General features: G+C 33.8%; 1 protein-coding gene across 1 annotated transcript in view; it reads right to left on the bottom strand.

Annotated features, from left to right (window-relative positions):
* cntn3a.1 (contactin 3a, tandem duplicate 1) overlaps positions 1-17,061 on the bottom strand; it is a 177,233-nt gene that overhangs the window by 12,545 nt on the left and 147,627 nt on the right. Inside the window, exons 13-19 of the mRNA XM_056449420.1 lie at positions 12,438-12,613; positions 11,312-11,429; positions 10,644-10,802; positions 6,297-6,446; positions 5,316-5,386; positions 3,798-4,032; positions 1,873-1,988 (exon numbers count right to left, since the gene is read on the bottom strand). Of these exons, the coding sequence (XP_056305395.1) occupies positions 1,873-1,988; positions 3,798-4,032; positions 5,316-5,386; positions 6,297-6,446; positions 10,644-10,802; positions 11,312-11,429; positions 12,438-12,613 (1,025 nt within the window). The remainder of the gene's footprint in view (positions 1-1,872; positions 1,989-3,797; positions 4,033-5,315; positions 5,387-6,296; positions 6,447-10,643; positions 10,803-11,311; positions 11,430-12,437; positions 12,614-17,061) is intronic.

Below are 17,061 nucleotides of genomic sequence, written 5' to 3'. Positions count from 1 at the left end.
GAGGAAAAAGAACCACCCCTTTCACCAGGCTGGCTACGGGCCTGAACTGCCAATACATTTTCTGTTATTTTACAAACTTATTTCTCTCTATATTATTTCTTACACAAGATATTATTTTAAACTATTAAATATCAAAAAAGTCATTTTGTTAAACCATTGAGTTGAATTTTCAACATCAAAAGTGGACAGAGAAGAGATCAACATCCCATAATTCAAATCACAAATTCGTAAATAAACGATGAACACTTGTGAATCACCAAATACAGAAACTGTTAAATAGCAAATATTGTTTACAGTGTATATAGTAATTATAGAATATTATAGACATTGATTTAATGCACACTTCCTGATCTTAAAATCTAGAAACAAAACATCACAGTAGTGTGTATTTACATCTAAGCAGGGGCAATTTTAGGATTTTCATTTTAGGGAGGCTCAGCTACTTAAGAGAGAAAAAAAAAAATAAAAAAAAAAAAATAATAATAATAGTACTATATATATATATATATATATATATATATATATATATATATATATATATATATATATATATATATATATATATATATATATATATATATATATATATATATATATATATATAACCCTAATGTATTTATAAGTAATAATTTAATAGTATGTAGTAAAATTGATTTAATAGTAATAAAAATGTTTGACTAATATGATAGGGTTGTATGCTAAACTAGCAGTATTCCACTGTATTGTATAGACGTGCATAGTCATTTGAGTTCTGCATGAGCCAAATAATGAGCTCAACAAACCTGTTTACTGTATTAAAAGCCACTTTATATGTTGAAGTACAATTTTTGTTTCCATGTATTTAATAAATAAAACTGCCACTTTTCTAATTAAATTCAAACATGTATATTTTAACTAATTCACATATTTCACAAATTGAATCATAATATTAAAATAGTAAATATTTTTAATACAAGACAACACATGATGTTTCTATCTCTGTCAGTACTCTGACAGTTGAGTACATTCACTGTGGTTCTGTCACTATGTTTGATTCTTTCTGTGCATGACTGTGGTATAGATAATGCCACATGCACTGTAATGTGTTTTATAATGGTAGTTCATTTTGAAATAAAAATAGTAAAATGTTACATTTTCGCTGGAGGAAACAGCTGTGATTATGCGGTGAGCACTGAGGAAACAGTAGATTGGAAACCCGATTGCTCCTATATGACATTGGGGTACAAGTGATACAAGTGTATCCATAGCAAAGAACTGCAAATAAGCATATTTTATAACAATTTATCGATAAACACGCACCTTGTTCTCTCGCTCTGCACAGCTGTGGTTTGCTGATCAAATGAAAAACGAAAGTCGAGGAGGAGCCGAATTCTGCCACCGTCTTCATATCAAATTTAAAATGGACAGAGATGATAATTTGGTCTACAGTTTATGAGCTAATCGGTAAAGTTTTAGGGGGGCTGAGTAAAAATATAGGGGTTACAGCCCCCTAAAATAGGCCTAGCGATGCCCATGCATCTAAATCTACAATCAGCCCTGAATTCTCAAAAATAGTGTGTTCAGATAAGGTGTGCCAAAACAGGACAGCCTATAAAATAGCCTATTACTTCTAATTTATTATGTTTTTTAATGTATAAATCTTGATAACATTATAAGTGGACCTCAGAGAACAGTACATGATGATAATAAAAAGCGAGTTCATGACTTCTTTCATTTATAGTACTTCTACTGGCATGGTCTCTAGAAAGCTTACAAAACGGAATGCAGAATTTGATGTGCGCTAACTAGGGAATGAACAAACACGACTATGATGTAGAACAAATGCGGTCAGATTCATTAGCTTGCTTTAGCCGTGTTTTGTATTGTCTTCACCTCATAGCCCATTATGCGTGTCTTGCTGGTGCTCCATGGTAAAGGCTTCCAGCTGACCTCCACTTCTGTGGCTGACAGGCTCTTGGCACGGATGCGACTGGGGGCACGACTCGGCTCTATGGATAGAATAAACATTACTGTATTACCTCACCCTATTTAGGCTCATTATTACAGCACTGATGCACAAGCAAATATTCAGCGACTTCAGTTTGCCCTAATCAAACACAAAGCGATACTGCAGCTGAATCGTTTTCCACTGAACAGACAAACAAATATCCTCAAACCTCAATTTTTTTTATTCTATGAAGGCCTGATAACATTTTTTGACAAAAAAACAACAACATTTTGTGATTTAGAACATATAGTTTTTACAGTCTTTTATGAACTAAATTTACAACATTTTAACAAATGATTAACTAACATTGGTTTTCTGTGGTCCAAAAACTAATATAAACATGTCTGGAAATCAGTTATCATTTTAAATTTGTAAGAAATGTCTTCAGATTTACATAATAAAACAAACCAAAAAAAGTTGTACTAGATATAATTATAAATGAGTACTATAATTTTTTAATTCAGAGAAACTGAGAATTTTTAAACGGTCTCTTATATTTCCCATATCTGTATATGTGATTTATTTATTTTTAAAATCTGCACTCATCGGCCACTTTATTAGGTACACATTTACAACAGCTCGTTAATGCCATTTTCTAATCAGCCAATCACATGGCAGCAACTAGACATGTTAAAGACGATCTGCTGCTGTTCAAACTGAGCATCACAATGAGCAAGAAAGATGATTTAAGTGTCTGAGTATTTTAACGCACAACCCTCTCTAGGGTTTACAGAGACTGGTCTGAAAAAAAAAATCCAGTGTGCAGCAGTTCTGTGTGTGCAAATGTCTTGTTGATGCCAGAGAACAGAGGTGAATGGTCAGGATGGTTCGAACTGATAGAAAGGCAACAGTTACTCAAATAACCACTCGTTACAACTTGTCGCTAAGAACAGGAAACTGAGGCTACAATCGGTACAGACTCACCAAAACTGGACAATAGAATAACGGATGTGCAGCCGACAAATCTGCAGCAACTGTGTGATGCTATCATGTCAATATGGACCAAAATCTGAGAATATTTCCAGTACCTTGTTGAATCTATGTTGAATCTATGAATCCATCTATATAAGGATTAAGCAGTTCTGAAGGCAAAAGTGGGTCCAACTCAGTACTATTAAGGTGTACCAAATAAGGTGGCTGGTGAGTGTAAATTTCAAATTATTCAAAAGCAACCATCATTCTACAAACAAAACAGCATTTTAGTTAATCAAAAACCACCTGAAATGAAAGCTGTTGGGTCTTATATATGGTATAGGTCAGGGTCTGCTAACAAATGGTTCTTTTTTGCTATGTTGTTCAATTTGGCTGTGCGATTTAGTTATATTTAATGTGCCACTCAAACAAAAAGAAAGTCAAGTTCAAGTCTATTTATTCCTGGAGCACGTTTAAAAATGTCCACAGGCCGACCAAAGTGCTGTTCACCAGTTAAGCACAAAAGATAAAATGGATCAACAAACCCCCTCTAGCGTCGCAGAGATAAAATCTTTTTAAGGAACTCAGCATGTGAATGGTTTATTTATACATTATTGGTCATCAATTCTTCTGTTTTTGAAATAATTATTTGTTTTTCTAGAAATTTTTGCTGAATAGAAAACATTTTGTACATTGTTCAGTCATTTTGTTTAGTTGAACTTATCCAAAATTTTTATTCTATTATTTGTCAAATAGATGCAGTTACTCTGAGCAAAAGTGACAACTTTTGACCAGCAGTTTAGTTGTCTCTTTAAATTAAACTAAATAAATATCTGTAGCACTGAATTTATACTGTACCAAAGATGGGAGCTTGTGCATTGCTTTTACAGTACATTACCTTCTTCTGCAGAGTATATAGTAGTGAGGGGTCCAAAAGGACCTTCTCCTTTGTTGTTGTAAACTCCCACTTTGACATGAAATGGAGAGAAAGGAGGGATGCTGTCATTTTTAAAGATGTATCGTGATGCATCAGGAGATGTCACTGCCGCCTGCATCCAGTTTTGACCACCAAGAGGGCGAAAAGCGACCACGTAGCCGAACCCTGGACCGGCTTGTTGCTCTTCTGGGACTGGCTAAAGAGGTCCACAAAAACAAACATACACATAAAATGAGAGAAAAAGCAAGTGAAAAATACTGTAGAGGTAGCAATATATCACTGATAAGTTGAATAAGAGGCTTTGTCTCAGACCATGTAAAATCTCTATCCCCGTTCTTAACCATATTTTTCGCTTTTCATATTTTGAAACATAATAGCTAAAAATCTATAAAGAATGTGTCTGACTTGCTGAAAAACATGTACATTTTTTTTAACAAAAGAGCTGCTTGAACTACAGACTGACCAAGCTGACAGCGTGATAATCCTGTTTATGATGCAGGCCAGTGGACGGTCCACTAATGGATACCTTTGTGCACTTAAAAATGTTCCTGCCTTGAGTCAAATATCCAACTTACAGACTTTTACTGACTTAACTGCTCAATATCTATGATATCTAATTAGGAGATAAACAGGGCACTGTACTTGTACAGTACAGTTTAATAGTATTAAAATAATGTTAAAACAATAACATGAAATTAAAATAGTTTAGCTTGAATTTCATTCTGCATGAGTTTAATAGCCATTTTGAGAACAACAATGGATAAATTATTACAAAAAAACTACTCTACAAGTACTATTACTAACCCAGCCTCATTGTGGATATAAACCCCTGTATATATTTCTGGAGATCTCTAAATACATCCTAGGAGGTACTTTTTTTGCAGTTTTTGTTTTTGTGACTCCACCTGAGGCCGCTGTGTTTGCTTATTGAGATCTCAAATTTCTCTTACGAGTGCCATTCGCACCTGCTTTTCTCATGTATATTCACCAGGGGCCGTTGTCGACTGACTGACCACACTGAGGTAAGTGGTCAGCTAGAAGTGCGAAAAAGATCAGAAGCCAGTGGCGGCATCATATTGCCCTTCAGCATTCGTTTTAAAGACAGAATGCAGCCAGATGCACCTCTAGTTACATAATTTGAGCTCTCCAGAAATCTAGATGGGAGGGTACGTTTTCACAATGAACCTGTGTTGACTATTACAATTCATGTGGCTGTGAAGGAGTTTTACAATCTTCACATTAACTTTTATATCGTCAACTTTTTAACACTCTGGCTTTAAAATGACCACTTTAAAGACCTTAGCTCTTAATTTATATCATCTTATAAAATTCTTTAATTTAAATTTGTATTGATAATATAAAATTTATATTATTTTAAATCTCTTTAAACTTATATTTAACAAAAATTTAAGGCCACAAATCCCTGATATTTCATGACTTGTACAAGAAAGTTTGTTCAAAAAGAGTTTGCTTTGTTACCTCCCAAGTGATGACGAGCTCAGACCGGCTGCCACCTCCTCCACTGACTCTGGCTGGGGTTGTCCTTGGCACTGCCATGTTAAAAGAGAGAGAGAGAAAGAAAGAGAAATTCTTTTCAGCCAGTTTTACAAGATGAGATACACCAGAAGTGTAGACAGGGCATTTTTTCAGCTTCTACTCCATCTGTTTAGCATGATGGCACAGAGACAGTTTCTTCTCGGCTACTTGGATCTGAGTAAAAAGGTTTAACATACAGTAGGAAGGGAAGAAAACTGTGCGTCTTGTCAAACATTGTAGTTAGTAACCTTGTAAGTGCTTTGTGCACTCATAATAATACTAAAAACTCTACCAAACCTTATGAAGGTGAGATGCACCTACACATATTTTTTGTTCCAACAGAACCAACATTACTGTGAATTTAAATGAATATGTAAATACAGTATGTGCCACCATCTTCTTAATAAACAAAAAAGACAATTGTGAGAAAACAGCAGTTAAGAAAGCATCTGATGTGGATGTGTCTGCAGCAGCTTTAGTCAAGGCAGGTCAGCTTTATTAATTTAGCAATTTATGCAACATATTGCTTTAAAGTCGTGTGAACTGGAAGGTGCTGAGACTTATTTCGGTATATTGATGTACTTCCAACTGAACGGAATATTTATTCGGGGGTGGGCCTTTTTTGCACATCCTTTCTTCATAGCAAACTAACGATAAAAGGGGCATGGTTGAGGATATTAATCAACAGTTGCCATGGAAGATGTAAAGCAAAAAACATGCAGTGAGTTTTATTAGTTTCATTCATGAAGTCTGAAAGTTCAAAACAATTTATTTAAACATTGTTACGCTGGTTTTGTTTTACCTGAAGTATGTCAGGGCCTTAAAGTGACATATCTTAAATTAAATATGTGTCTGGTATTAATTCCTTGTGGAGGGGAATAAGAGTTACTACTGTATATATATATATATATATACAGTACATACTTGTGTCCTTGGTCCTGATTTTTTGTGAGGGTTTGCTGGGTTCCCCTGTGCCGATGGAGTTAGTCGCCAGAACTCTGAACTCATACTCGACCCACGGACTTAACTCAACCACACGGGCTGACGACTGCTGTTCCCCCAGAGACTCAGGCACTGAGAAAACATGTAGATAAAGGACTTGAGAAAAAAGATCTGGTTCAGCCTTTTCTGGCCAAGACTCAAACACATAAACAAAAGACTGACAGACATGAAAATGACACATATGAAAACAGCCTACTGTGTTATTTTGTTTAAATGGGCTGTCAGTCCTTGTGGAAAAAAGAACTGCACATAGTTGTACTGAATGTGCACTCTAATGTATGCTACTTTAGTGATGGATGAAATGAACATTTTCAAAGCTTTGAATCAAATGAATTAATTGTTTCACAAAGAAGTATTCAAAACTCCTCAAGCTTTTTTTGGCTGCTGATCAGAATGGCATGAATGCAACAAATTTCCAGACCAAACCTGTTTTAAAAAAACAGCTTTTACAAGCTCAGTGAAAATCTAATATTTGAAGTCCATTCATCAAATGCATTTTTATACCAATACCAACACCAACACCAATAAATATTATGTGTCTGAGGGATGTTTTATAGAGCCCATATTACAGGTTTTTGAAAATGCCCTTCCATGTAGTGTGTGACACAGCTCTAAATGAAGTGAAATATCCAGCTAAGGCTTAAATCTGTAAGTGTACAGTGTTTAAAACTATTGATTCATCTATAAAAGAGTCGATTCATAGTGCTTCAAACGAGTCGTCTTGATAACGAGTCATTAGGTGTTTCGTAACTACACAAGTAGTTGCGCGTGCAAACCCGGGACATTTGAAACCTGCAGCCTCTAACACAGAAAAAAAAGCCACACACACGCACAAACACACAGGTCGAATGAAGTCACGCTGTGCAGATGGATATTATTGACAGTCTACCCAACGATGAAAGCTCAGCATTATAACCCAGCCTTGAGCAGTTCGAGAGCTTCTGGAAACATGACATGCTTACAAAGAAGACTTCATCAGTACACTGACAGTAAAGACTGTCAGAACATGGATCAGTGCATCATGGGTTAGTTTCTTCCTTCATTTCACAAGTGTAAGTACGTGTGATTAAAACCTCGTTTACTCTAGCTTGCAAACGAGGTATTTAGTTGTGTTTTGTTACTTGTAACCGTATGTACTGTATCAGGTTAACTCTTTATATTCTCATATCTCGTGTAAAGCCACGTTGAAAACGCGGCGCGTGCCGATTTGTTTACGGATCGTCTGTTCCTACACACGTGCAATGGTCAAGTTTCAAAATAGTTCAGCTCAGGTTCGAGGTGAGTTGTCTAAATTGCACACAGCAAGCTGAACTGGCGCTCTAGGTGAACGGTGATCACACCGCCTTCAAGCCGAAAGTGCATTCTCTGTTTTTAAATGTTTTGGTGTTGTGTCCTCTGAGGGTAATGTGTGTGTGTGTGTGTGTGTGTGTGTGTGTGTGTGTGTGTGTGTGTGTGTGTTGTGTCCTCTGAGGAGGAGGGTAATGTGTGTGTGTGCTGTGTCTTCTGAGGAGGAGGGTAATGTGTGTGTGTGTGTGTGTGTGTGTGTGTATGTGTGTGTGTGTGTGTGTGTGTGTGTGTGTGTGTGTGTGTGTGTGTGTAAAGAGCAGGTAGACTGTGATGGGCTAGGAGATCTCCTCGCCAGTTCTTGGAGTTTTTGCTCATTAAAATAGTTAGTCGTCAGTATTTTCAAGTCCATCATCTGTATTTACATTCACCCACTGGCAGCTAAAATCCTTGCCTTACACTATGAAGCGTTTGTGCACTGTGACTACTTTTATATTGTTGATTAGCTGCTGGGCATTTCACTCTGTCTCGCGCTGAAGAGGCAGACTGGAGAGGCAGACTTTGCCTGAGTCTGGTAAAGATGGCATGACGTCATTACACTAGTTTTCCAATCGGACACGAGTACATGCGGCAAACAAATAAATAAGGAAAAGAAAACATATAGCTGGTCAGTTTAAGACAGGCTATTCCATAAAACACCTTAAAGCATAGGGGTCTTTTTGCTTTTAATTTGCTCTGTTAACCTTTTAAATGTAAGGCTGTTGCCTAAAAAGTTTTAAAATTACATTTCCTTGCTGCGTCCTCCTTGATGTTCCAATAGAACATAATAATTACACCATACTAAAGACACAGCAGCCAGTAAGAGTTTTTGTCAAGTTTAAAAGGTGTGTTTGTGCGTGATTTATGCACGTTAGATGCCTGTGTGTGTGTGTGTGTGTGTGTGAGACAGGGGCAGAGCACACGCTAGCTAGCTAAAATAGCTAGCAAAAGCTAGCTATAACAATGTAGGTTTATACAATATATAAATTAAACAGTTTTTAACCCATATACAACTTGCATTTTACAAAAGGCCTATTTGAAAAAAAGATTTTACATAATTTCTGAAAACAATAAACACCGGAGGAGGTTTAAAATATTATTTAAAATGTATTCGAATACGATGATAATAATCAAATCGTGCAAACAGAGGATTTTTTGGGTGAGTGAAAGCAGAAACTACCTTTTTCTGTCATCCAGTCCTGCGCAGCACTGCTTTACAAAAGCATTGGGGAAAACTGCAAATGCAAAATGTGGTCTGTGTCCTCAAACAAATGTTTATGTTTTTATATGACGTGGTAAAATGTAAAACTGAAATTTTAAATGTAGAGCTTAATTAGTGGATAGCTTTATTAGTAGAGCACAACGGGTGGGGCAGGTGAAATTCCGGGAGTTTTCCGGGAGACAGAACAAAACGTGAGATGGGTCTGAAATACGGTCATTTCAACCCCTATGTCTTGGCGAGTGACGCTAGGGGGCGATTAGTGAGCAATACGTGAGCCGCAGGAGGTTTCACGCATTCATGAAGAAGTCACACTTCCAGCACTGAAACACTGTCCACAGTATCTTCTCATTGTGTGTGTTTGTTTATATTACAGGTAAGATGGATGATGTGGCATCGAATGTTGTGTTTAGTATGAGTTTAACAGTGTAAATAATCTGTTTGAGGGTCGTATATTTAAATGGATAAAATAACCGCATCAGCGTACTCGCGGCAGAAATGTTGTCGCGCGCGCGAGTGAAGGCCGCCGACGTCCGTAAATGGAGATCGCGGTGACGGGTCGCGTGTGATTAGATAAATATATGGATATAAATATAATATAAATATTTAACGTTTATCTAGTGAAAGTTTACCGTTTGATACAGTACTGTGGGGTAATACAGGTTCATAATGTCATGTCAAAATGTTAGAAAGTGTTTAAATAAAAATGTAAAATAATTAGTTTCTGTGTTTATGGTTATGCAGTAACAGAGTTTTACAGAGTTTTATAGCTGCTATTGATCTGTGGTAATTTATATTATTGTGTGGAGACTTACAGTGTACATTCATTGCCATCGTATATTTGTAAATTGTATATTTTTGTGTTTATTTGAGTATTTCAGTGTTTATTGTTTCACGCATTCATGAAGAAATCACACTGCCAGCACTGAAACACTGTCCACTGTATCTTCTCATTGTGTGTGTTTGTTTATATTACAGATTGTGCAGTATGACAAACAATATTATAGTGCTAATTATATATATATATATATATATATATATATATATATATATATATATATATATATATACAATATAAGAGAACTTTAATCAAACGCATGTTTGTAGTTTCACACTTCCAATTAGTCTGTGTTGGGATCTAACCTAGCTTTCCACTCAAAGGAACACTTTGTAGAATATAAGGGCTCTATAGATATTAAATTTTTTTTTCATGGAATCATGAATCAACATAACCTTAATTTGTAAGAGAGTACAATAGGCCAGAATTAATTGCTAAACACTAAGAAGTATTAAACATAAAGGTCTTTATTTCCATCAATTGTTTCAGTACATTTAGAAACTTTACTATCCTTTGAACTTTTCCACTGCACAAAAAGTGCTTAATAATGTAAACGTTTCTTTAAATTTTGAAATGTTCTTTACACTAGTAAAATATGGCCCTTCTATGGCATTATTATTCATTGCTGCTAAACTGTCTTTCAGAAGCTTTATTTTTAGAGAATGCTAGAACATTTGATCGTGCTGGTTAGCAAACATTGACAGTTGTTGCAGTGAACAAATTGTTCTGAAGATTCGGAAATGAAATATCACCAAGACAAAAGTAAAAAACAAACAAACATGAAAATCATTAAATGACTAAACAACAGTAACAGCAACTAACATCTAACAACACTCGCAGATCATTAGGATAAAATGTGCATTTGAATATAAACTAAATTCTTGCACACCTGTTTTGGCTGCCTGCCATCCGAGAGAGAATGGGCTTCTGATCTGAATGTTGTAGGCAAAAACAGGACTGTGGTTATCAGGGCCTGGACTCCAGGACACAAACGATGACGTCTCTGTCACTTCATCAACTCTGATGTCTAGTGGAGGGTCAGGGGGACCTGCAGAGAAATTAATAAAAAAATCTTTAAGAAATACACTCACTTTTGGCTCTAAAAATGTATTATATTATATTATTAGTTATTTATACCCAATCAATTATAAGATTTAGGGTGAAACACTGAAAAACAGTAGGTGGGCAAACACTTTTTCACACCAATGTATATATAGCATACTGTACACTGTAAAACCCAATAAGTTAAGGCAACACAAACCGTTTGAGGAAACCGACTGCAACAAACCATTTGGAGTTATAGAACTAATCTATATGAGTACTGTGAACTTGCTTCATTTAAGTTAAAGTTAGGAGCTATTTAATTAACTCATTACCTTCAACACTGAGTTCAAAACTCTTTTCAAATGAGTAGAATTAACTTTCAGTCAATTTTGAGTTCACAACACTCATTTTTATTTGATTAAATTGACTGCTGGGTTTTACAGTGTACATAATGTATATATATTTTTGACCTAGTTGGTTTACGTGTGTGAAATTTGGTTTAGAAACCATTACCTCGTACCACAACATCTGTTGCTATAGACGCACTGTCCACTTTAGTCTGTACGGCACATGTGTATCTTCCTGCATGTCTTAGCTGAATGTTACGGATCATAATGTCTCCAGCAGAGGCCTGTGAGAAAACCATAAAAACACAACGACACTCAGATTTGTTTCGTAGTCTTCTTTTAGATCAGGGGTGTCGAAACCTTTTCGTATGATTGGCAAAAAATCAAATATCATTGATAGCCATGGGCTGAAGATAAATATACCAAAACAATTTTACATTAAATTTGCCATAGGTAATTTCCTAATTCATTTCATAATAAAAAACAAATAGAAAAGATTGTATTAAATAATGCAGTATAACTTTTTAAATGATAACTTAATGCAATAAAAACAATCACATTATAACACAGTACAGTTTATTGCGGAACACAGTAGTCAAGCAGAAACTGCCTTTGCCTTGATTCACTCACCAAAGTCCGTCGCATATACATTTCAAATCTGATGTATTTACACCATTTAAATCGAAGCATTTAATTTCAGATAGCTTTTTGTAGCTTAACAATAAAACAAACATAAAATTGTACATAAAATTTGAAATGATAATCTATACATAACCCATTCTCAGATAGGGTGGTAGGCCAAATCAAAAGTTAACATGGGCCAACTTTGGGCCCCAGGCCCTAGTTTGGGCATCTCTGTTTTAGATTATGATGCTGAAAGAACTGCATATGCTAGTTTTGACACAAGTTTTGACACATGGCTGCTGGTTTAAGCTGCTTCTTGCTGGTTATGAGCTGATTGCCTGGTTCTTGCTGGTCATGTGTTGGCAAACAAACTAAAAAAGCTTGAACTAGCTCATCATGAGCAGCAAGAAGCTTAAAATAGCAGTCATGTGTCACCAGGATTTGTTTTTCTTTGCTTTCTTTCTATTTAATAAAAAAATAAAAACAAATTAACATTAAAATATTATTAAAATATGCTAAAAGAGCTGCTTTCGCAGTGGGTTGCAGGTGGAAGGGCATCAGCTGTATAAAACATATGCTGGATAAGTTGGTGGTTCATTCCGCTGTGGCGACCCCTGATAAATAAGGGACAAGGAAAATGAATGAATGAATAAAGGAGCTGCACATACCCCACCAACTTTTTCAAAGTATCCCCCATGGCTTCCAAAGTTGATCAGCTGTTCATTGAAAAACCAGGTGAATCTGACATCCAGTGAAGGGTCACGTGACACCTGACATGGGATAACAACACTCTCTCCAACTGTGACGTCCAGCTGGGTGGCTTTAGACATTATGATGGTTGGTTCTGAAATGACAATGAGAGAAACTGCATTTATAATTGCACATAATAGTAGCCTGATGCATAAAACGGCATTGTATTGAAAAACATGATAGCCGTTGACCTCTTGAAAACAGTCAGTAGATGAAGACAGGTTAACAAGTGCTGTTGTAGCACAATTCTAGCACCACTAGATGTCACTATGCTCTTAGTTTTTCATCAATAGACTGAAATTGTGCCTTGTAAAAGCACAACTGTCTCCATTATAAAACACTGAATCCCTCAAGAAATCTGAAATGGCTAAATTGTTCCTTTCAATATCTGAAATTCTTGCTTTAACCACATTATATATGTTAAAATATATATACGAACAACGCAAGATGATTACCCACTAGAATTAGACCTAGAACATACCTCCCTGTTCTGTTTCTTCATACTTTATGAACAAATCGGTTAACTAAAGTGTCCAAGATATTGTTATGGCCTCTTGTACAAGACAATCATTCTCAAAATAATAAAATAATAATAATAATAATAATATTTTAATACATGAATACTACTACTACTACTAATAATATTAAATAAATAAATAAATACTACTACTACTACTAATACTAAATAAATACATAAACACTACTACTACTCTTAATACTACTACTACTACTACTACTACTACTACTAATAATAATAATAATTAAATAAAACATAAATACTAGTACTACTGATAATAAATAAATAAATAAATAAATACATAAATACTACTATTACAACTACTAATAAATCAATCATTCAATCAATCAATAAATAAATACTACTATTACTGCTACTAATAATAATAATAAATACATAAATATTACTACTATTGCTACTACTAATAAAAATACTACTACTACTAATAATAATAATAAATAAATTAATAAATAAATAAATACTACTACTACTGATAATAATAAATAAATAAATACATAAATACTACTATTATAACTACTAATAAATCAATCAATAAATAAATGAATAAAATGCTACTACTACTACTAAATAAATATTACTATTACTGATAATAATAATAAATAAATACATAAATACCACTATTACTACTACTACTAATAAATAAATAAATGAATAAATACTTCTACTACTACTACTAAATAAATAAATGCTACTATTACTAATACTAATAATAAATAAATAATATTATTTTTTACTACTACTACTAACAAAATAAATAAATATATACTACTATCACTACTACTAATAATAAATAAATGAATAAATAAATACTACTAATACTACTACAACTACTACTACTACTAATAATAATAATAAATACATACATATTACTACTAATAAATAAATAAATATCACTACTACTACTACTACTACAACTAATAATAATAATAAATAAATAAATACTACTACTACTACTACAACAACCAATAATAATAATAATACTAATAATAAATACATAAATATTTCTACTAATGCTACTACTAATTAAAAAAAAATAAATACTACTACAACTAATAATAATAATTATAATTATTATAAATATTACTACTACTACTACTACTACTACTACTACTACTAATAATAATAATAACAACAATACATACATAAATATTACTACTACTAATAAATAAATACTTCTACTACTAATAATAATGCAAACATAAATATTACTACTACTAATAAATAAATACTTCTACTACTACTAATAATGCAAACATAAATATTACTACTACTAATAAATAAATACTTCTACTACTACTAATAATGCAAACATAAATATTACTACTACTAATAAATAAATAAATACTACTACTACTACTACTACTAATAATAATAAATAAATACTACTACTACAACAACAACAACTACTACTAATAAATAAATAAATCTGTCTGTCTGTCTGTCTGTCTGTCTACATTATAAAGCATCAAGTAAAACTCTTCTTAATTGCATCTGGGCACAAGATGTCAAAATACATATGAAAATATTTCATCCCACCTTTATAATATTCCGCAGATGAAGTTGAATTAAGGCAAGTCAAAGAAAAGGGTCAAGATGACAAAAATGTGCAATATTGTGTATTAATAAAAGCCGCCGGTTCCGCTTTAATAGAGGAGATGAGTTAGCACTGATTAGTAATCTCTGGATTCCCTTGTGTTGAATTATTCATGCTTTATCACTCTCTGTGCTGTGAACGTCTGGCACAGTTCTGTCTCTTTAATACGGCAAACACGTGAATATTTCTGGAGCAGTTTCTACTTAAACTGTTTGTGAATTAACATGTCAAATGAACATGCATTGAGGATCCAGGCTCTCGTGTACATGAAAATTGGAAAGGAAATCAGACAGTTCGGGAGAGCCAGTTTCAAAAACCAAGAAACTGCTGTACTAATAGGAACCTGGCATTATTCACACAACCCTGACAAACGGATGAAGAATTCACAGAGTTGCAAAAAAAGGCTGTTTTAGATGGATTTAAGCTCTAATGAAACACAGCACACACATTCCCACACATATCATGGATCTCCAACGCTCGCTGAATAAATCAATTCCTCATTAACCACAAGCATAGTTCATCTAGAGAGTATGGAGATCAGAGCTGATTCTAGACTTCTAGGGGCCCAAAACAAAACTCAGGAGGACACCATTGGTGCATTAATAAATAAATCCCCAAATAACACCAAAACCACCCCCTTTCTCTCCCACTCGTTCTTCACTTCCTGTCTAAATCCTAGAATAATTGGGGCAGAAACAATAAAGGAAAATAGAAGAACATAAAAAACGTTTAAATAACTTAAGTGGTGTCAGAGTTGACAAACAGTGAGATGAAACAATCAGTAAAATAATTAAAAAAGTACGTTACAAATTATAAAAAAGTAAAATAGTAAAAAAAATTAAATACATTAAACAATTTAACCTATTTAAACTAATAGTTTTATGTATCTTTTCATCAAATTAAATCAAATCACATGTTTTCTTCACATTAAATATAATTAAATATACTGTATGTTGATTCTTGTTAAAGTTACTGTAGCTGTTCAGTGAAGAGTAATATTCAATGCTTCTTATTAATGCCTCTCTCTCTCTTGTTTGATTAACATTAAATAACAGATGCCTTACTTGAAGACTGATTACACACATCCATAATTAAAAGCATTTGATTACTTTCCTAGCCAGTTAGGCTAACTGTTTATGCTCATTAAAAGGTGCCTTGTGTAAGTTTTCTGACTGTTCTGAAGCCTAAAAATACCATTATATGTTTACTGATATTTAAAGCATACAGTTAACATACATTTGAAGTCAGAATTATTAGATCCCCTGAATTATTAGCCCCCCTGTTTATTTTTTTCCCCCAATTTCTGTTTAACGGAGAAAAGATTTTTTCAACACATTTCTAAACATTTCTATAGTTTTAATAACTCATTTCTAATAACTGATTTATTTTATTTCATGATGACAGTAAATAATATTTGACTAGATATTTTAAAAAACACTAGCTTCTATACAGCTTAAAGTGACATTTAAAGGCTTAACTAGGTTAACTAGGCAGGTAAGGGTAATTAGGCAAGTTATTGTATAATGATGGTTTGTTCTGTAGACTATCGAAAAAAGGGCTAATAATTTTGACCTTAAAATGGTTTTTGAAAAATTAAAAACTGCAAATAAGGCTTTCTCCAGAAGAAAAAATATTATCAGACATACCGTGAAATTTTCTTTGCTCTGTTAAACATAATTTGGGAAATATAAAAAAAAAGGAAAAAAAAACTCAATGGGGGCTAATAATTCTGACTTCAACTGTACATGTTTATCTGTAAAACAGTGCTACAGCTAATTATTCTCCTTTGAAAATGTGCTTTCCATGTCTAAATATCTGTCTTTGTTTTGGTCTGTGTAATCTCGCTCACTGCCAGTTTGACCAGTTGAATTTTGGTTAGATTCAGAGATTGAACATTCTACACATGCTAAAAATCTTCACCATTGATCCAAAAAAAGATGTAAGGATCAAAGGAATGTTTACACTTCACAAGAAAAAATTGTCAGTTTACAAACAGTTAATTCCCACTCCTATCACTGTACAGAAGCTGATCAGAGACTGTCATCCTACAGTCATGCAATGTTACATGAGTCTACTGATTTAGAGGTTAGTTGCATACACTAATAAAATATTTTTGCTGTTTGTTCAAACTAATTATTTAAAATGAGCTGAATCAACACAATTCTTGAAGACTTTGGAGAGAACTTAATTGTTTTATGTTCAATCCACTTAAAAATTGCAAAAACTTGTCCCATCACAAATTGATCGCGTGGGACAAGACATTATTACAGAGTAGCTACTGTATACATTGCAATGACGTATGGCATGGCATTCCTTCATGGAAGGAACAGAATACAGACATTTTTTTAACACTTTCATAGTGAAACCACTGACTGAAGGAAGGAAGAAAGAAATGAAAAAAATAATTAAA

This window comes from Danio aesculapii, chromosome 23, assembly GCF_903798145.1.
Source record: "Danio aesculapii chromosome 23, fDanAes4.1, whole genome shotgun sequence".
NCBI classification, from domain to species: Eukaryota; Metazoa; Chordata; class Actinopteri; order Cypriniformes; family Danionidae; genus Danio; species Danio aesculapii.
This window is presented reverse-complemented; position numbering and strand designations above follow the sequence as displayed.